The sequence below is a fragment of the Diadema setosum genome, chromosome 13 (assembly GCF_964275005.1).
Source record: "Diadema setosum chromosome 13, eeDiaSeto1, whole genome shotgun sequence".
NCBI classification, from domain to species: Eukaryota; Metazoa; Echinodermata; class Echinoidea; order Diadematoida; family Diadematidae; genus Diadema; species Diadema setosum.
Window position 1 is genome coordinate 31,302,894 of NC_092697.1, and position 23,348 is coordinate 31,326,241.

The 23,348-nt window shown below is 38.9% G+C and overlaps 1 protein-coding gene across 1 annotated transcript in view; it reads right to left on the reverse strand.

Annotated features, from left to right (window-relative positions):
- LOC140236588 (protein wntless homolog) overlaps nucleotides 1-23,348 on the reverse strand; it is an 81,277-nt gene that overhangs the window by 37,076 nt on the left and 20,853 nt on the right. Inside the window, exons 10-11 of the mRNA XM_072316514.1 lie at nucleotides 22,222-22,365; nucleotides 21,296-21,533 (exon numbers count right to left, since the gene is read on the reverse strand). Of these exons, the coding sequence (XP_072172615.1) occupies nucleotides 21,296-21,533; nucleotides 22,222-22,365 (382 nt within the window). The remainder of the gene's footprint in view (nucleotides 1-21,295; nucleotides 21,534-22,221; nucleotides 22,366-23,348) is intronic.

The following is a 23,348-nucleotide window of genomic DNA, read 5'->3' on the forward strand; positions in this document are numbered from 1 at the left end:
GCAATTATGTTCACGCAAATAAAAGATCCAGCTTCATTTATTCATGGCAAAGAGAAGGGTGTTTAACTCAGTGCAGTGGTCCCGCCTCACATCCCCTGGATCCCATGGAAGACCAGCTATTGCAGCTGAATATGGGCTATTCTGCCATCTTCTCAAATGGAAATGAAATGAATGAGTATTTTCATATACTCATTGTCTATTAAAAAAAACACCCCAAAACAGTCCTTGCACTTCACCGGTAGAAAATGAATGATTACATCAGATCACAGAAACAGGGGAAAAAAGTGTACACATCCTAAAACATGTCATAAGTAAGTGTCCAAGGAGTTTCTCCATTTATACATTTTATCATTTCACAAGTCCGTGTGTTCAACTGATTTTTAGCCGATGGAGGCTATTTTCTATGTATTTTTACAATGGACAAATGAATGAAATGAAAGAAAATGAAATCTCATTCCATGCTCAATGAGGAGATTCACATTTTCCCCGATTATGTGATGCATGGTCACATGTCATACTGGGAAAGGAGACACATCCATTATTCAAAATTCAAGAAGGAAGTTATGATTCGTTGGGGTCGTCAACCGGTATTATGAACCCATACAGCTGTTAGGACCACGTCTGGCTCCTATCTCGACACCATTTACCCTCCCTCTACAAAACGTCAAGTCTTTAAGCAAGATGATGTTTAAAGTCTTCAGACGTAAGTCATTAATTTCATGCTCTCCTTCCCTTCCCCACTTACTCCGTCTTGGCATCGCTTCTATCACTTGCTCCGCACCAGTGCCACTCCCCTTTTTTTCGTTCAGCATACCCTCCAGGGAAGCGTAACCCGGTCACCCGCCCGAGCATCGCGGCCATTCACATCACCAGGTGAGAGCACGGCGGGGCCTTTCCGAATGACTCATTAACGTTCTGACCGACACGCCCTCAACAGTGTGCAAATTGAGACAGTCCCAATTCGTAAAAAAAAAAAAAAGTGCCATGACTATGAAATATCAAATGCTACAGCAGTTACATGACCTATATACACAGCTTCTGCGCATACTGTATAAGCTGTTATTTTCACGTACAGATATTTTCACAAATGAGGAGGTCATAGGCATTTTCGCGAGACGTTGTTTTCGCAAATTGACCCTGTCCGACGTAACCGTAAATGCACTATTACCCTAGCACCTGGTGGCATTTTCATGTGTTGCTAAATTTGCAATCCAACTGTGATTCACGAAATTCGCAAAAATATGGTCCGCATTTTCAACAGTCAGGGCATTTGGCTCAAAATGAAAAAAAAACTAGAAATGTCGCTTTGGCGGCAGGTATGCCTCCGCCATAATGCATGATTTTCCCAATAGGTCTAGATAGTACATGTGGACACTGTGTGATTACATTTTCACAAAATTGGCAAAATATTGGAATGACAAGTTTGTCACAAATGTGTTGAATGTTCACCTTCCTTGATGTAGGTTTAATTGGATGAATAGGAGAGCATGTATCTAGGGATTTAAGGACTTTAACTTGACTTTGAACCATTCATACATTTAGGCATTGAGTAATTTTCAAGGTACAGGTGTGGAGAAAAAGTGCAATTTCTGAATTGAATAGTATATATTGTTACCATTTTCATCTGGCCCTTGACCCTAAAATTCTTAAGATAATTACTTTCAGGTAGAACATGCATAATATGTACTAAGTTTCAAGGTAACTTGAGCCTCTTCCGAGATATGGAGGAAAAAGTTAGTTCAGCACTTTCACTTGATCTTTGACCTTTTGACCTTTGAGGCAAAAAGAGAAAAAAAAAAACTTTCCAGAGAATTTCTATTAGGTTACACACGCATACACCAAGTTTAAAAAAATAACCCTGCTGGCATTGCATAAATATGAGGGTAATAGTAACATTTTGAAGTCTTGCACTTGACCTTTGACCCCTGACCTTTGACCCCATGAACCCTACATTCTCTAGATAATCATTTCCAGTCAGTACATGCATATACTATGTTCCATGAAGATACCTTGCACAATTTTCCAAGGTACGGAGAAAAAAAAGAAGTTTTAACATTTTTACTTGACCTTTAGACCTTTGACCTTTGACCTCATGACCCAAACTTTCACCAGAGAATCTTAATTGGGTAATACATGTATACACTAAGTTTCCAGAAAATCTCTTCAGGCATTCAATAGATATGGTGGAAATAGTGAAATTTTATGTATTTGACCCTGACCTTTTGACCTTTGACCTTAGACCTCATGACCCAAACTTTCACCAGAGAATCTTAATTGGGTAAAACATGTATACACTAATACCCCTTTCCCGCTGAAGAAAATCTTCCCCGGGGGCACCTGGGGGCACCCGGGGAACCCCGCAGTGTGAAAGGTCACTCGGTTGAAACCTAGGGGAAGCCTAGGTGAAACACCGATGAAATTTTGGGCAATTTTTACCCGAGAAGCGTCCTGGGTAAACACCGATAGTTCAACGGGAAATCACCCGGTGGTTCACCGAGAGCGCCCAGTGTGAAAGGTTGTCTCGGTGAAACACCGGGGAAAATATGCAGATTATGTCAAAGGTCATGTCTTGTTTCTGGTCATGCACACGTTTTCAGCTAGCTAGCGCGCACTCGACCTCCCAAATCCACATGTAAAGGGTACTAGTAATTCGTGTTTGTAAACATACACACGACACTACATAGTACACGTGTATGTCGTTTCGTGTGCAATGTGGCGTTCACAGTGCGACAGCATTGTTTTCCATCGTGCTGTGCATTGTATTGTTTAATTAGCACGCCGTGTATACAAAGCTGATATAGGTTTACAATGTACTTGATCGCTTTGATGCTTCCTCCTTCTTCGTCTTCCTCTAGTGTCTATGTAGCTCTTAACTCTTCCAGTAAAGTCTGATAGTGATACAGTCCGCCTCTTGCTTGATTTTTTCGTATTTTGTGCTTTAGCGTCAAGTGCTGGGTTTACAGTGTGCAGGAGAAATCCTTTGACGTTTTGTACTGTTGAAATTTGAGGGAATTTTGCAAATGGCTGGAGCGAGGACCAAAGACGAAGAGAGATTGTTACTTCAATTACGTAGCGAGGCAGCAGTGAACGAAGAACTGAGCGGGACGTCGGCTGACGCTGGCACCGCGTACGAGTCCCTCCTCCGAAAACTTGCTGAACATGGGATCGAAAAAACCAAATCGCAGATGCACAACAAACTCAAGTACATAAGATCACCCGCGTTGCGAGCAGAAAACCCGTCTAGGGGAAAGTTTCACCGAGAGCAGTGTGAAACGACAGGACTGAAACTTTCACCGAGAGGTTCCCCGGGGAATTCACTGGGGAACCTCTCGGTGGTTCACCGAGACGGGCAGCGGGAAAGGGGTATAAGTTTCAAGAAAATATCTTCAGGCATTCAATAGATATGGAGGAAATAGTGAAATTTTATGTATTTGACCTTGACCTTTGACCTTGAGCATGTGCACCCAAAAGTTGATAGGCACAACTTCACCCCCTAATACACATACATGCCAAGTTTCATTAGGATACCTCAACAGGTTTCGATAGTTACCTTGTCCACAAAATTCATTATGGACGGACGGAAGGACGGACGGACGGAAGGACTGACGGAAGGACGGACGGACAACCCGAAAACATAATGCCTCCGGCACCACTTCGTGGCGGAGGCATAAAAATGTATCCCTTGTGATGATTAATACCTGCAAAATAATCCTGTGAAAGCATCAGGTGTTAGGAGAGACTAGCAATGTCGCTTTGGCGACTGGTATGCCTCCGCCATAATGCATGATTTTCCCAATAGGTCTAGATAGTACATGTGGACACTGTGTGATTACATTTTCACAAAATTGGCAAAATATTGGAATGACAAGTTTGTCACAAATGTGTTGAATGTTCACCTTCCTTGACGTAGGTTTAATTGGATGAATAGGAGAGCATGTATCTAGGGATTTAAGGACTTTAACTTGACTTTGAACCATTCATACATTTAGGCATTGAGTAATTTTCAAGGTACAGGTGTGGAGAAAAAGTGCAATTTCTGAATTGAATAGTAAATTGTTGCCATTTTCATCTGGCCCTTGACCCTAAAATTCATGAGATAATTACTTTCAGGTAGAACATGCATAATATGTACTAAGTTTCAAGGTAACTTGAGCCACTTCCGAGATATGGAGGAAAAAGTTAGTTCAGCACTTTCAATTGATCTTTGACCTTTTGACCTTTGAGGCAAAAAAAGAAAAAAAAAACTTTCCAGAGAATTTCTATTAGGTTACACACGCATACACCAAGTGTAAAAAAATAACCCTGCTGGCATTGCATAAATATGAGGGTAATAGTAAAATTTTGAAGTCTTGCACTTAAAGGGGAATGCTAGTAACTGATCAGTGGGAATCAGTGGAAATTCTGGGAGATGATTGTTCCAATCCTTATGGGATTCATTCAAGAGTTCATTGTATATCTATTGTTGTGTGAAAATGATTTGCTTCAGAACTGTCTCATATTCAAGTAATGTGCAGATTAATGCTCCGTCACTGACCAGGGACGCTAACCTGGAAGCATTAAACTGCACATTACTTGAATATGAGACCATTCTGAAGCAAACCATTTTCACACAACAATAGATATGCAATGAACTCTTGAATGAATCCCAAAAGGATTGGAACAATCATCACCCAGCATTTCCACTGATTCCCACTGATCAGTTACTAGCCTTCCCCTTTAACCTTTGACCCCTGACCTTTGACCCCATGAACCCTACATTCTCTAGATAATCACTTCCAGTCAGTACATGTATATACTATGTTCCATGAAGATACCTTGAACAATTTTCCAAGGTACAGAGAAAAAAAAAAAGTTTTAATATTTCTACTTGACCTTTTGACCTTTGACCTTTGACCTCATGACCCAAACTTTTACCAGAGAATCTTAATTGGGTAATACATGTATACACTAAGTTCCAAGAAAATATTTTCAGGCATTCAATAGATACATGTATGGTGGAAATAGTGAAATTTTATGTATTTGACCCTGACCTTTTGACCTTTGACCTTTGACCTCATGACCCAAACTTTCACCAGAGAATCTTAATTGGATAATACATAGAGTATACACTAAGTTTCAAGAAAATATCTTCAGGCATTCAATAGATATGGTGGAAATAGTGAAATTTTATGTATTTGACCCTGACCTTTTGACCTTTGACCTTTGACCTCATGACCCAAACTTTCACCAGAGAATTTTAATTGGGTAATACATGTATACACTAAGTTTCAAGAAAATATCTTCAGGCATTCAATAGATATGGTGGAAATAGTGAAATTTTATGTATTTGACCTTGACCTTTTGACCTTTGACCTTGAGCATGTGCACCCAAAAGTTGATAGGCACAACTTCACCCCCTAATACACATACATGCCAAGTTTCATTAGGATACCTCAACAGGTTTCGATAGTTACCTTGTCCACAAAATTCATTACGGACGGACGGAAGGACAGACGGACGGACGGACGGACGGAAGGACGGACGGACGGACGGACGGACAACCCGAAAACATAATGCCTCCGGCACCACTTCGTGGCGGAGGCATAAAAAAAAAGGAAACAGATGCTTAGCATGTTTCCAGGCAATTTGTGATGAAATTGAGTTTGTTTTTTTTTTGTGGAAGATTCAAGTACGGTTGAGATACAATCGTGATACGACTGCATCAAGTCAGAGATACATACAACTGTACATGTAGCAACCATTTAAAAGGGAAGAACTGAATGAAGAGATGGTTCTACACAGGCTGTAATGCTTAATGGTTTTGTGAAATTAACAAAGTAGAAGGAAGGGTTCAAAACGTGAAAGGCAAGGTGCAGTATTGATTTGTGCATGAGCGCGAGCAGACACGGTCTGAACCCCTTGGCAAACGCTGTTTAGAAGTGTGCGTGTGGGTTTCTTCATAGCACAAGCCATGGCATATATCTGCCTTGCAATGACTTCCTTGCCTTTTCTTCCCTATCACAGAACAATACCACAAGAAATCCCCTAAAACAGAAAAAAAAAATACAATTAATTAAGCCAACCCTGGAGCTTTGGCCTTATTCAATACAAGAAAGGAGCAAGAGTGTGACTCACATAGAAATTTTGTCAATCTAATTTTCATGCTTTAATCTATAATCACAGTGAGTGTATACCAGCTTTCATTTCAGCAACCAAAAACAAGAGGAAAACTACAAAAGTACTCGGAGAGTGCAGACCTCCGCCAAGAAACTCATTTCCACCCATATGTGCTCAATAATTGGTAAAAATAGCCATATTTCCACATGTTAACCCGTTGAGGATGAGTCCTGGGTATACTCGGGCAAGTGTCTATGGGAAATGTGTGTTGCGGCAAAATGAATCTGTCCTCAACGGGTAAAGAAGAATCCTTTCTAGGCTTTTTAATGTAACTTCCTGCTGAAGCTTCCTCCGCATGCTCAGTATCCATATGTGTGCACTTCAAATACATGAAGCTTGAATTCCCTCAATTGTTGGCCCTATTTCCTAATGATATAAAAATCCTTCAAAAAAAAAATCCTTCAAAACGTTTTTAATCTCTTTAATTAATGCATCCAGATGGTGATCTAGGCTGTGGTGATGGCTGTGGGGGCACTGTGGCATAGTGGATAAGACTTCTGACTCCCGATCGGAGGACCCCAGTTCGAATCCCGCCCAGAGCTTCACATCCTTGGAGCAGATTTTCTTTTACCCTCTTTGTTCATCTCGACCCAGGTTTATAAATGGGTGCCTGGCAATGGTAGGGTAATAATAATAGCACGGCCCTCTGGTAGAGCAGTGACAACACTGAAGAGGCTTCCCTGGGTAAATAAGGCCTTATTATTATCTGGATCACTTCCAAAATGTACTCACCTGTTCCTTGTGCCATTATCATTTGTAATCATCTCTTCCTTGTGTCATTATCAAATTTTCCTGACAATTTCATCCAAATCAATGCCTAAGTTTTCAAGTTATTTTGCGACCAGACACATAAACACACAAGCAGACTGATAAACAAACCAGTGCTGGCAAAAATAAAACCTCCTACCGCACAGGGAATATAACACAAAGCAGAACATCTGAGATCTCAAAAATAAGAATGACGTACAAAGTGCAATGAACTCCATCCCATAGAGAAGCTAATCTAGAAAATGCAGACAGCGCTGTCTTCACATACCTCGCTGCACTTCTTACATGTGCTGCTTACTAAAACTCTTAAGCAACCCATAATGATTACTAGCATCACATGCGGTTTTGTTTTGTAACACCGATCATTCATGTGAATGGGTGTTTGACTTGTACTCTGCATCTCAACATCTTGTTTTTTGTTGTTCTGTGACAGCAAGCTAGCGAAGTAGCAATCCCGATACAATTACCTTAATGATGCCTGCATTTTGCAGATTACAATGCACGCATGAGTGCGCCCACCACCAACTGTATGTACCTCATTATTGTGTCAACTTAGCGTGAAACATAATGTAGTAGTTTCCATGGTATATCAATGGATTGAAATAACTTTCAAGGCAATTGATTTTTATGGAAAAGAAGCATACTTCCAAATGTCATTTCCCCTCCCACACTGTAGATACATTAAGGCTGTTAATCACTCTCTCGGTCTTATCAAAAGAAATTGCTGCTTATGAAAAACGGTGAAAATTTATCCCCCAAAATGAACAAAATACATCGTAAAGAAATTTGTACATAGCAACCCAAAACAACATCTGACTGCAAAATATGGTCAACAGGGTTTGGTCATGCATCAATATGTACATCTAAGGTAGATGTTAATAGCCTGCAAAATGAAATGGCTCTCTATTTTTACTGTTCTGTTTGCTGTTTCATTCTTTGCTGAGAGAATGAAATGATCATAAAACTGCTACTGTTCTTTTTTCTCTATGCATGAAACTGCAAGAAATTAGAAAGCACTACATTTCCTGAAATATCTTTTTGTTTTCAATTCTTGAAACTGAGAAGAGGTGTATTCTAAAGCATGATTGTGCTTATTCCCTTTTACATGTATGTGAATGTCCTTGAACTATGCAACAGAAATGTCCTGTTTATTCAAGTATGCCCACTGAAATCACATAACCACTTTTTTTTTATTCCAGATATGTTTTAGAATGACAAATCAAAGTACAATTACAGAAGGCTAAATGAAAAGGTACTGAAGGAAAACAATAAGAATAATGGTCTTTGATTTTAGTTGCATTTCTATTCATTGTAATGTAAGAGTATGTGTTATCATATTCCATGATTATATTCCATGATCATATTCAAAATTCTACATTCTTTCTGAGCCAGTAGTCAGAGATCTTTACCCTTTATCGCCAAAGAGGGCAGCAAAGACATTTTGTGACCAGTATCCTCCCTGCAGAGTATTTCCCACATAAAATAACCGCTTCACTTGCACCAAGCAAGATATGGTTTCAGTTGTTAAGCCACTGCTAACCAGAACCTAATGGCCCGAATTCACAGGGTGGTACGTACAATTGACACCATGGCTTAAACCATGGGCAATTTGTATGGAGCGCCAAGTGTCGCATGGCCTATTTTGTAATGAGATCAGTCATTTCTTCTACGAGATTATCATTTCGTAACAAAATGACAACACTTAGTCGACGAAATGATCATTTCGTTGAGGAAATGAACATTTCGTCAACGTAATGATATTTCGTCAATGAAATGACCGACTTCTTAACAAAATAGGCCATGCGACACTTGGTGCTCCATACAAATTGTCCACGGTTTAAACCATGGTTTCAATTGTACCACCTTCGTGAATTCGAGCCAATGGGTTTTGTGAAAAGTCTAGGAGACTTTATCAAAATCATGAAGGGAATGGATTCTAGTCTAACAGGATGGATGTGGTTATGCTATAATGAAGAGGGGAGATACAGTAATCTCCATTCATTAGAGGTCAGTTTCCTGTATGCTAATCAGCACAGGATGCACTTCTACAGATGTGCTGATGGGAATATAATGCAAAATTATGAATTATTGAAGACTTCATAATACTCCTAAACTTGCTTTGCGCCTACAGCGAAAAAAAAAAGAAAAAAAAAAGATTGCTGGAATAAGAATGGGAAGTTTGGTTGTTGTTGTTGTTTACCATACATATGAAGGAAAACTTGCCAACTTTGTACACAATGTTATAAGATTGTAGTGTGTGTTGACAGAAATTTAGAGTCAATTCAAAATGGTATCTTATACTACAGATTGCTCTATAAAAAAAAAAAAAAAGAGGATATAGCTGGAATGACGTGAATAATGAAACTGATTTGCAAATGAGTCAATGCAAAACAATTACTATTACAGCATGTGGCAAACTGATAGCTTTTGCCATGTACATGTAAAGTATTCTGCACATTTTTACAGATTTTATTTTTTGGGAAGGGACAAGGAAAAATATGGCAATGCATGAAATGGCATTCAGATGAACTCACAGGGGAAGTTCTAATTCGTCTGTTTGAGTGGCGGCGGGAAAAAAAAAATGTGCCGGTAACACGAAGAGTGTGCCTTCTAGCAAATATCAGACGGATAAATTTACGCTGCGAGATTTGCTCCGTGGAGATCATTTCATGATTTGTCGTCAACCATTATATACCTTCCTAGAAACAGACATTTTTTTTCTTTATATCTGACCAGTATATATGTTGAATGAGGAGAAATCTTAAATTAGGAAACAGAAACAAGACACCTGATTGGACTTCGACAAACATTGAAGTGTTTGTTTAAATACTCCCCCATGCTATGAGCATTACTCGACAACACGCTTCCTCTCCGAGTGCTCCCTAAACATCCAATTTTCTTGCATTATTATGGTCAAGAAAAACTAATATGTTTGGTCAAAAGCTAGAGACAGGTTGAAAAAAACCCCATAAAAGATGGGTAGAGGGTAGAAGATTGCAGTGATTTGTACATAAGTTTAGAATTTTGATCATTCTGTAGCAATCTGTTCTCTGCTAACCTACAAAGAATTCAGTTGCACGTCCACTGTAATTATTCAGGTCTCTCGTTTGTTTTAGCAAATGTATGTGTGTCCGTGTGTACATGTACAGTGTATGTGTGTGTGGATGTTATTTTTTTTGGGGGGGGGAGGGGGAGGGGTCGCCACTAAACAGCTTTGGCATTTGTGTAATGTGAATGAACACTTCACAACAGCAAAGCTGCATTAATAGAGAAAAAACGAGGGAAAAAAAATTCTGGCATTTTCACAGACAAACACACTGATCACCAAATGTCGGCCACCACAATACTACTCAAACTTTAAATAGCACCTCCCTTGTAAACCCCTCGAAAGTCCTCCAGACATCCAGGTTAAGATCGTCGTGGGTTCAGGAGTCGGTGTTGAATGACCTGTTGCCATTTTAATAGGTGGTCTTCGGGAGCTCGACAGTCCAGAATCAACAAGAAAAAAAAGTGGGTCTCAGGGTTTCGGCATCTAGGTTGTATGGGCTGCCATTGATGTGGAGGAAATTCCCCCGAGTTCTTCAAAATGTGTGGCCGTGCATTTTCAGGGGGCCCTTCATGAAATGGCCGACTGTTTTGAGACGTGGAGTTATATATAAGTGAATATTGAATGTCTCACATGTGACAGTGCTACTGAACATGGAGTAAAAAAAAAAAAAAAAAAAAAAAAAAAAGATTAAAAAAAATGTTCGCATACTTATTCAAGGACAATACGAAAAAGGATTTCAGTATCTCACATTATGCTAATCTCTTCCTCCTCCTCCACCAATCAATATTGGACGAACTGCTTTGCTTGAGACTAACCTGTTGAGGACGGACTGATTTGGCTTTAACATGCATTTCCCATAGCTTTGGAAAACTCTGTGACCTATTCCCAACAAACTTTCATGAACAAAAAAAAGGGGGCTCACTGACAGACATTTTAGTTTTCAATCAATATTATGAAACAATTCTAATGAACAACAGTAAATCAGAATATACTGATAAAAAAGATACTGTAGTCAACGCAAGAAACTTTTTTTTTTCCATGTGTACATCCCCACCACCTTTTATCATGCTCAACTCTGACCACATGACTGCACACTGGATGACGAAGTCTACGGCCAAGTTAACCCATTGAAGATGAGTCCTGAGAATACTCGGGCAGGTGTCTATGAAAAATGTGTGTTATACTGAAATCAGTCCGTAATCAACAGGTTACTGCAAAAGTGGAAATTTTCGTGGTGTTTGAATTTTCACGCATTTCGCGCAACCAGAAGCTAGCGCGAAAATGAAAGTACGCAAATATCTTTGCGTGCTATATGTTCCAGTAGTTGACGTCTTGATTCTGCGGAATTAAAAACACGCGAAACTCTTCTACCATGGCCAAGCGCGAAAAATTAGTCGCGCGAAAATATCCACTTTTACAGTAAGTGCCAAAAAAGATGGTGGGGGGTTGGGCAAGATGAAATATCAGTGAAATAACCTTTTAAAGAAGCGACAAACTAAGAACTGATAAGTAACTGAGACAAACATCAAAGAGTGGCAGCAAACAGCAACGAAATTGAAAGCTTTTTGTCTCCACATTGTTTCAAAGTTCTAGGAGGATGCTGTATTCCATCATTCGCCACCTGGACGAGCAGACCAACACTGCTGCCATGACAACAAGCGACAACGACCAAATTAACAACAACAAGAATGATAAAATAATCTCTCATCATCACAGCCAGATGATTGAAGACCCTGACAAATTACATGTTACACCCTTTCAACTGCTGACAGTTAAGTCTCATGAAATTCAACCCCATCTCGTTCATCAGGTTTCTTTCACTGCGAACCGACTCAGCTCAACTGTGTCCATATCTTCCAGTGGAGATGCACACTAATGATTATAAAAAAAAAAAAAAGCTACCCACAGTCATGAGTACAATAATTTTTCGTTGAAATGAGGCCTGCACGTGCTGCAAAAACTGAGGTGATTTATTGCATAACGCTGCCGGTGCTGATAAAGTTACCACACTGATCAGAAGATGATTAACAAGTCTCAGCCATCAATCAACAGCCGGCAAAGAGAGATGGCTGTAGTTCAGTCAGCCCCAGGAAAAGTTTTTTCGCCCTACCGCTTCATCTTACATATATACATCCATCATAATCAACCCCACGCTGACTTTGCTTCCTCACAAATCTTGGAACTGTCAATCCCGCCGCGATAGAAGATCAATGACCTCACCACGCCTGAAGCTTAAGCTCAAGTCCAACAGCCCACACCGAGGCAGTTTGTTCATTACATGAGAACATCTTTTATACTCCAGACCCATTTTCATATTTTGCTCTCCAAATGGAATTTGACGGACAACTCTTCAAGGGTAACTCCAAACTTGTGTTGAAATTGAGTGGAAGAATAATTGTGTCAAACAAAACAGCTCTGAGAAGGGTTCACTGAAATCCGGCAAACGAAAATGCAGAAAGTGATGTTATTTTGAGTTGTCAAACATGTTTTTGTCATTAACAGTGATATCATTCACAAGCACATTTAGACACAATTAGACAAAGCATTGACTTGCAATCCTCAAATTGGCGTGTACCGGTACATTGAAATATCACGAAATTACTCTTCATTGATAAAGTAGCAAATATATAGTTGCTATCCCCTCTCTTTACTTGTATGTACCATTTGTCAAAAAAATACAATCGGACGTACTGCAATAACTTTAAAAATGGTAAATCAATAAAAATGTAATTTCAAGGTGTGAAACTACAACTTATTACATATATATACATTTTACAGAAAACCCTATTTGATTTGATTTAGTGGTCACAGAGAAATTGGGATCTTTGTAGAGCATGTCAGGAATGCTTTCCCTCCAAGTTCTGCCCATTGTGTTCATACATTGATTTGCAGTTCCAAGAGCATCCAAGTGCTAAACTTGGAAGAACGGACCCATGACATGCTTTACAATGATCCACAATTCTCTGTGACCACTTAACCAAATCGAATTGAGTTTTCTGCAAGTTGTTGATGAGAAGTTATAGTTTCACACCTTGAAAAAGCATTCAGATTATTTATAATCATTTTGAAAGTTATCAATGAAGAAATCCAATTGTATGTTCGGGGGGTGTACTGTATAGCCAATGGTTTAAAGAAAACAAAAATAATTTCAAGAGAGAGATGTTGTAGCTGTGCTGGAAAAAACAAAAACAAAACAAAAGCCCCAAAACACTGAGCTGCCATGGAAACCGGATTGGGGGGGGGGGATGGTTGTGGAAATTAAGAAGACAGAGGAGTTAGTATCAAGTCACTCCCAATATTAACAATTTGTGTCTGCAATTATGCCTTTTTAAATTTTGTTCCAGGAACTTCCAGCATTCATGCTGGACACTGTTAACAGGTTCTAGGCTAATTAATGTTGATAACATGCAAAGGTCACAGAGCCAGTATTGCATCACATTTAATAGCCTTACATTACTTTGATTAGCACCAAGTTAAAAAGCTGATTGGATCAGAAAAATCACTCATCTAGATTGTCAAGTTACCTGCCATCTAGTTGGAGGGAGGTAAATTACTGGGTGATTGTTTTCCCACTCACATTAAAGGTAGAAACCTCTTTCTTGTGTGATAAGAAAAGAGTACCCTAATCTTCATTACACATTGTTAATACATACATCCATCATGTTCATTGCAGGAACCCTGCTATTAAAGTCTAGTGGGGTCAGTTAGAGCAGAATATCTCTACGCAATTAACCAGCTTACTCAATCAAAGAGTTACAAGGCCTTTAACCCGTTGAAAACGAGTCCCGAGTATACTCGGGCAGGTGTCTATGGGGAAATGTGTGTTGTAGCAAAATCAGTCCGTCTTCAACAGGTTAATACCCAATTAACAAAAGTACCCCATCAACTGGTGCGCCATTGTGCAGATACTATTTTAGAGCATACATTGTAAGTTTAAAGGGATGGTACAGTATTGGTGGAGATGAGAATTGGGCTTTTAACTTTTTGCTAGGTACCAAGAAAACACTTATGAAATAGTACAGAGCATACCATTTTAAGAGGAATTCAAAGTTTATTTGATGAAAATCAGGTTTGGAATGACTGAAACATCCACAAACAAAGTAAAACGAAGCGATCGTAGTAAAGTGTGGGTCCCACACTTATTAGAATCACTCTGTTTTGGATATCTCAACCATTTCAAAACCAATTTTCATCAAATAAATGTTGAATTCCTCATGGAATTACATGCTCTTTCATATTTCATAAAAGGTTTCTCATTATCTCACCAAAAAATGTTAGAAACCTGAAATTAGGTCTCAACCAAAACTATATGATTCCTTTAAGAAAAAAAAATCCAATAAAAATACTACATTGTATCACTCAGATCCTGTTTAGCTGTGAGGAAGAAAAATATCCCTTGGATTTTATTTCACTTTTAAGGCAACTTCCAGACACCTGTCGAGTGCACAGTCTACAGGATACCACCACTGTGACACTTGCATAGCATGAGATGAAACTGCATCATTTACTGACTCTTCAATCAATACACACACTTGTCACATGAGATTTTCGACATGTTCAGTTCCTGGAACCATATGTCGTTGGCTTGGCACTGTATCTTTTTGTTTTTATCGTTTTGTTTGTTTCATATGGTAGAGTATGGATTTCTCTTTTATTCAGTTCAACTATTATTTTAATATTTCCATTCAACAAAAAGGATGAACCACATTGAGCTCTAAGTTGCTCTTCTAAACATTTGTTGCAGTTTCAGAGTTTTTTAAAGCCTCTTTATTTCTAACTTTATACTTGATAATCAAATTGGCAACACATCAAAGAAGATTAAATTTCCCATTTTCTCTCTCAAAGTGGCAACTTCTTGTACATTTTTCACATTGCTTTCCTATAGATTTAATGAATGAAACCAGTTCCATCAAATCTTTCTACAACATAAAGTATGCACGGGAAAATGGAGGTGCCAATTTGATAATGGCAAAATGATGATTTTTGCTGCAGAATAACCCAAGTTTCCCATATCATAAAAGACCTTAGGATAGCAACTCTTGCTGGAATAGCAACTTCCAATAACAACAGCCAATCTGGAAGCTGGATTCTTGATGCTACCATGACAATTGTCATTCCAGCAAGAGTTGTTTTCGTATCAACTTTTTTTATGAAATGGCGCCAAGGTCTGCATCACTGATACAGCATAGTTTCCATATAAATCAGTCTGTAGAAACTGTCAATTTCAGCTCCAAAATGGACACATATGCATAAGAAATTTGTGAAATTACACTGTTATAACAAAATTTTAGTTGGGTATGGACATAAATGTGAAATATAAGCCAAAAAGGTTAACCACCTGCAATTGCCATCTCAGAGCACACTTCATTTAGTTGCTTTTGAATGTTTTATTAAATTATAAGCGATTACACATCAGGCCAAAACAGTATCCACTGACCTTCCATACAAGAGTAAGTTGCAAGCAGCTTGTTGGGAAAAACTTACTGCTAGGGCACAATCAATCATCACATAAAGTTCTACCTAGCAATTACTGAATGGGGAGAGTGCTTCAGGAATGAAAGTTGTGTACTATGATCAAAACTATTTTACACTTTTGATATGAAAATAATCCAAAACAAATCATTATCTAGGCAAATCATGTCAGCCAGACAAATTTCTTTGTAGACCTTTTTGATATATTGCAAGCAAATTCAAAATGATGGAAGATGAAATTTGAGCCCTTTTAACAACTTTGTTTTGGAACCCCTATGAAAAAAGAATGCTTGTGCTGTCATTATGTTACTTAGTTATTGTATACTCTGAGCATCTAATGAATAAGGTTCCCTGACATGGTAGTATCATCATCAAAATAAATCCATTTCTAATCAGCTGAGAAATACAAAAAGCAAACCCATTCCCAGGCAAAACATAAACTTAGAAAACAAAATACCACATTCCCATGTCCTTGCCTCCCCACAACCAAACATGGGGAGAAAATTTAAAAATAAAAAGTGTGGGGGGTGGGGGGCTGGTGTCACACATTTAACATGGGAATGTACTCCAACTTAGAGGATACTTTTAAGTCTTGTTTGTTTCTTCCAGACCCTTGGATTTTTAAAAACATTGGGGCTTTTCAGTTCTCAATGATGTTCACTGTTGATTGAAAAACTGGTGAATAAGTAACCACAGCCATGTTTCCATAACTGAATTACAGTGGAGGTATCTCGGTCTCTACAAATGCAGGGTGTGCTTATGTACTGTATCTTACAGTATCCACCCCAAATGATGTTCATCATGTCTTCCCCATTCACATCAGAGAGATAAAGAGAGAGAGAGATAAGAAAAAGGAGAGAAGGGGAGAGAAAGAGAAGAGAGAGAGAGTAAGAGAGCATAATCTTCCATTTCTCGGTCCTCACGGGGGAGGTATCATGCACTATGTGGGTGTAGGATAGACTCCAATAAGGAATCTGAACCAACATTTGACAACATTACATTATTGTTTCATCTCATAGCCAAACAGATACAGCAAGAGTGACATTTATTGTCATCCCAGGAAATCAGGCATACAGGTATCAGAAGAACCCAAAACAATTATTCTGCTTAACCTGTTGAGGACAGACTGATTTTGCTGTAACACACATTTCCCATCAGACACCTGCCTGAGTACCATCCGGACTCGTCCTCAACAGGTTAAATTTCTCATAGGCAGACTGGGAAAAACTGATATTAAAGGGATACATCATCAACCTTGGGTTGATAGAATCAACTTGGACTCTGGTGAGCATAATCCATCTGACTTTAACCCGCTGAGGACGGTTTGATTTTGCTACAACACGCATTTCCCATAGATGCTCCCCGAGTATACACGGAACTCGTCCTCAACGGGTTAATAAACATACACAATGTGACTTGGATAAAGAACAATTTTCATTTGACAATCAATATCACTGGAAGAAAGGAAATCAACTTCAGCAAGACCTGAACTCATGAAGGACGTCAATGCGGGATCAACTTTGAAGTCATCTCCAGAGTCATTTTTGACATCTGGAAACCTTGTCTGAGGCTTGCCCAACACAGCAACAACAAACAAAAAAATTGGTTTCCATAGACAGAGAAATATGACTGAGGAACAAGCGAACTGGGATGGCGTATCAATAGCTGGTGAGATAAAACCTTTGTTTTGTTCACCAATTGGCACTCATTTGCTCAATAAAGGGCCCTCTTCATAGAAGGGCACACTAACAGATGTCTGCCAACTAATTGTCAATGAATAGAGGTTATTCTAAACTTCCCACAATCCCTAGTGTTACCATTACCTTCCTGTTTGATTGTGGCACATTGTTATACCTGAATAGACTTCCTATTCTTTTACCACTAGCTCAAGTTTGGATACATACAGTATAAACTGAATGCTGATGTAAAAGCTCTGCACTATAAGCCCCGTGCCTGAGCTCATGCAGGGTTAAGGAAAAGAAAAAGATTAAGAAAAAACAACAACATAGTATCCATAGATTTGACAGCAGTAGTAAAACTACAATTCATGTGATCTTCAAAAACTATTATACAGTTGAACCTCTCGTATCCGGACAAGTCGGGACCGGGGCTCATCCGGATAAGGGATTTGGCCGGATACGGGAGACTCAATGCTTTATACATGTACATACCGTATAATAGAGCTCTATGGTACATACACATACACAGTACTGATGTAGCCCATTGTAGTACCACATGTAGTAATGTGTATACTGCGACCTTTTCATTGTTACACTCAGTAACAGACCCCAAAACAGAGGTTCGTGTTTGCAAGCGGAAATCATTTTCTTTTATAAATTCTTGGGATGATTTACCTAAATAATTATTAAGAAATGTATCAAGTATATGTAATTCATGTGTGTTTCCTCCCGTAATTATTAAAAAAAAGATAAAAAAAATCACGGCGAGATTGCGTCCGGATAATAGAGAGATCCGAATAAAGGGAGGCCGGATAATAGAGGTTCAACTGTACCTGTAAAAATCTCTATGGAGAGGCCCATCCCATGCTTCAGTGTTTATTTCACACTCTGATTGTCTCTAATGAACGGAACGTAACTAGAGCTCAGAAAAGTCATAAACCTTTGCGGCTCTTCACCTGGCTTGGTCAGGAAATCATTAAGTATTCATGGAGTGACAGCAATTCTTCCTTCATGAAATACGCCACCTGGAAATATTATCTGGATTAGTCTTTGAGCAATGACCTAATAAGCAGTCACCTGCAAAATCTCGGCAAGAATTCTACTTGATTGCTCATTAGCTTTGGTCAAGGATACAGTGATACACTGATACCAATATACAGCACTACACTGATACCAATTTACAGCACTACATGAAAGCATTAGTATTAAGTAGGAGGAAAACACAACCTTTCAAAGTGATTATTTGGGCACTGAAGGGTCTCCATTACATACATTTTGACCTTAAAAATAATGTAGAACTGAAGCAAAGACTAGCTTACATGCTATGTCTCTGCATTCAGTGAGTAATCATTCAAGATATGATATCATTCTCTCTAGGTATTTGATTAAATCTTAACCCGTTGAAGACGAGTCTTGAGTACACTCGGGCAAGTGCCTATATGGGAAATGCGTGTTGTAGCAAAATCCATCTGTCCTCATCAACAGTTAATGAAGGTTGTATCTCTCCATTGGAAGTTCTGCCCATTTTCATATAAATACACTTTCAATTTCACATCAAAATCAACAAGGTCAGTTGGTTAGAGGCAAAATATCAAATTACCTGGGGCCCGTTGCTTAAAACTCCAACCGGATTTTTTTCTGGTTGAAATCACAAAATTCCGGTTGGAAGCTCCCAACCAGAGTTTTTATGCAACGGATTTTACGTTCTTAGGTTAGCAACCTTAAAAAATTCAGGTTGGGCAAATCCCAACCTGAATTTTTTAAGGTTGCTAAAAAAGTTTTATGCAACAATATTCTAAGATGGGAAGATGCATTAGCATAACAAAACAAAACAATGTGCAGATGTAGATAAAAGTGTGACTTTTCTTTACATAAAAGTGTGACTTCTCTTTACATATCCTTCTCTTTTACATCTTATTTTTTCCCCAGAGTCCTAGTAGGTGCCTGGATTACTGACTGATTTGCTAACATGAATCCAAACCACCAGAAATATCACCAAGGACTGTCAAATTATTCACACGCTGTCAACTCGGTGAGTACAAACTCGGGGAGGGACTGGCTGAATCGTGCATGCCGACAACATTTCTTCCTTTCAGACTCTGTAGCAATGTTTCACACCAGCAACAATTGATAAGGCTTTTCATAAATATTATAAATAGAGCATTAAAGTAATTGTAAGAGAGATGTATTTGAAGTCAGAACGGGAGAGATATGTGAGTAAATCATCTCACAGATTGGCACACAGTATGTTTTCATGTTCCAGGTAATTCCTTTTTTCTCTTTTGAGTTTTCCAAGCCAAACTGCATTGTTACCATTGCCATTACCCTCGGCAACATGTCTGCATTCAACATCAGTGCTATTTTGGGGATAGAGTTGTGAGAGGGCTACTAGTTTGACAGATGCTCTGTTGGTTCATTTACTTTTTGGAAACACAGAGGGTGTGAAAATTACAATTGTAGGTCACTCTTTCATCATTCTAGTCCTGTATCACAAAAAAAAAAAAAAAAAAAAAAATGTGCAGATACTGAAAAAAGATTACCATTTATCAGTATGAGTGTTTTCAGTTCCTCTTACATTTGTATTTGTTAGTTTGTATGTTTGTGCCTAATGGGGGTTGATGACTTGCTTGTGTATGATGCGAATAAACATAGCTTGCATAGATAGGGATAGGAAATACCCTGCTTCAGAATTCATGAAATATTCATGTACAATATGATGCAGACAAGATAATGGGTTCATGAATCTGTGTCATCTACCTTTACCATCCATCTCTGAGATGATATACATGAGAGGAAAGATTCTGTACCTGATCCAACATATTTCAACTTATGAAGGTTGATTTCATGGAATGAAGAGGTTATCAAACTCCTACCTGTCTGAAATAAAGCACAAATAAACCCACAAAGATATAACATAACACACACACAGACATACACACTCATGACTCATGAGCACACCCATGAGCAAGCGCATACATTGCGCATTAATGCACACCACCAATCTCACACACACACACACACACACACCCACACGCACACACAGATCCTTTAAACAGTTCTCTGATTCTACTGTACATGACTCTAATGATTCAACACTAGAGGGGGCTATTGCAGTTCAGGCTACTGTTGCCAAACAATACACAGACACACACAAGTTTATCTGTTTTGGGGGTAGATTTCGTCTTTCAGTCTCCAATGAGAATATCACCAGTTTGCTTTTGTTTTTGTCTTTTAAATCAAGAGTAAAAACTTTCCTCTTGTCAAATTGGGATGATATATAACACTGAAGATGTCAAGGGGCCTCCTGTATGTGCTCTCACTGGCTGCAAGTCAAAATCATGGGCTTTCAACACTCAACATTGTGAGATCAACTCCCATGCCTCTATATTTCAATTTCAATTTCAATTTCAATTTCAAGTTTTATATCAGTTTTTGACAGGAACATATACATTTCACTGGTAACAGAGAATAAGGTTTCATAAGCAAAACACTGCAAAATGAAGAGAGTACACAATAACTGAAACCTTCAGTAATAATACATTGTCTACATTTTCTTCTGGTAGAAAACTACAGTGATAGAAATGGAATAAACAATACGCAAAGTGCATAAAATGGAGGGACCCACTACAGAGACAAAGATTATAGAATGTGGGCTTCTCTGGTAAAGAACATCAACAGGGGAAAAAAAAAAAAGGATTGGAAGTATAGCTGGTACACTTTGAGCGCATGAATAAGTCCAGCAGTAATGTAGAGTTTAAACAGAGGAGAATTAAAAGTTACTATGTAAGAGCACAAAAAAAAGGATCAATAACCAAATACATGAACAACCTATCTCAATGAGGAGTTTGTGTGTTTGTTGTTGCCTTTATTTTATTTATTTATTTATTTTTTTATTTATTTATTATTTTTTTTTTTTGGGGGGGGGGGAGGGGGAGAGGAGGTACAGGGGGTGAGGGCGGAGCAGGACATGGTGCTAGAAATTAAGCAGGGATGTGCCAACCTTGTATAAACAGCATTTGCAACACCCTGAGTGCCAAAAGGCATAATTTTGGTAGAAAATTTCCTTTCTTGCCTTTCCCGCCAACAGACATGTGTAGTCACACAGCTTGGAAAAAATACAGTATTTCCATGAAACACACAAACAACGAAACCAACAAACACAGAGACTTGCCATTTTGGGGAGCAGTCTTCTTGTGGGACGGGGCGTAGAGGATGAGCACGGCCAAGACGTAGATGTTCCACATGCCGTAGACGCCGGTGAAGAAGGCGCTGCTGTACTGGATGTTGTGCTCGTCCTCCCCCCACTTCCAGTTGCCCTCGTTGATCTGGGAAAAGATGAAGAAGATGGCGGTCATGAGGGCGCACACCAGCGTGATGAACATGAAGAAGCGGAAGCGGAAGATCAGGCCCTGGAGTGTGAGAGGAGAGGGAAAAAAAAATCATAGGTTATTAAAGGAATCAACCACAAATTACATTTTCTGAGGGGCTCATCATCTTGTACAGCAACAAGGCTATGCAAGCATACAAATATATATGATTTACTTAACACGCACAAAGGCTCCACTCTAGTCTAAGGTAACCACCTATTATTAAAAGTGAAATCCCCATTCCATATTAAACAATAGAATGATACATTGGCAAAAGTGCTCGGTATATCAAAATTATTCCAAGTCTTTTGTTTTACAGTTGTTGTGACAGTTACATGTTGTTTTTACAGTCTGGTACATTTTAAGTCAAGTGCTTGGGCAGAGGAAGAGTTCATAACGCAAGATGTGTTTCTCTAAAACTAGAAACATTCACGACATGAAACTTTCATGAATTGGAGTCAACAACCTTCTTTTCACGGCATGAAATTTTTGCAAACTGTCACTGGCTTTAATGCATTGAGTAGAAAAAAGCTTATACTTGCATTTTACTTTTACTTTTTTACTCCTTGCGAAATATGCAAAAGTTTCACAAACAAGAACATTTCTGGTCTTTAACTCATTGAGGACAGACAGATTTTGCAATGATACGCATTTCCCATAGACACCTGCCCGAGTATACGCGGGACTCGTCCTCAACGGGTTAAAGATTGACCACGGTCCTCTTCCCTACCTCGTAGTGCAGTCTCCTGGCCTCCATCATGCTGGGGAGGGCAGTCCGCTTCATGCTGATGTTCTTGAACACGCCCCACACCATGAAGATGAGGAAGATGGTGTAGAGGAAGCCACAGATACCGGCCAGCACCACAAAGACCATCTGGACGTCACAGATCGGTCAAGGATTGTAACACCCATCCTTTGATTTTAAAAAAATAAATAAACTAGAAATGTCGCTACGGCGACTGGTATGCCTCCGCCATAATGCATGGTTCTCCTAATAGGTCTATAGTACAATGTCTTGACAATGTGTGATGACAGTTTCACACAATTGGCAAAATATTAAAATGACAGGTTTGCCACAAATGTGCTGAATGTTCACTTTCCTAGAACAAGGTTCAATTGGATGAATGATTAAAACGTCAGAGTGCAGGTATTTGGGGGAACTGATGATTTTTACTTGACTTTTGACCCTTTTATAAGTTTATGCATTGAGTAATTTTCAAGGTATTGAGAAAAAGTATAATTTCAGTATCAAATGGTAAAATAGTATTATCTAAACCTGGCCTTTGACCTTTGACCTCACAGTTCCAAAGAGAATCACTGTTAGGTAGAACATGCATAAATATGTAAGTTTCATGATAATATCTTGAGTTACTTTTGAGATATGGAGGATAAAGTGCAATTTAGCACTTTCACTTGACCTTTGACCTTTTGACCTTTGACCTTTTGGCAAGAAACTTCCCACAGAATAGATATTGGGTAATACATGCATACATCAAGTTAAAAAAAAATCCTTCAGGCATTGCATAAATATAAGGAAAGTAGTGATATTTTGAGGAGTTGACCTTGAGCTTTGACCCCCTGACCTTTGACCCATGACCCCCAACTTCCCTAGATAATCACTGCCCATCGGTACATGCATATATACTAAGTTCCATGAAGATACCTTGAACCATTTGTGAGATATGGAGAAAAACATGAAATTTCAACCTTTTTTTCACAAAATAACCTGTGACCTTTGACCTTTGACCCCGTGACCCTAAAATCCAAACGAAGTATCATCCCCCCAGGATATACCCTCATACCAAGTTTGATGCAAAACCACCTCACAGTTCTTGAGATATCGACAAAAGCAAAACG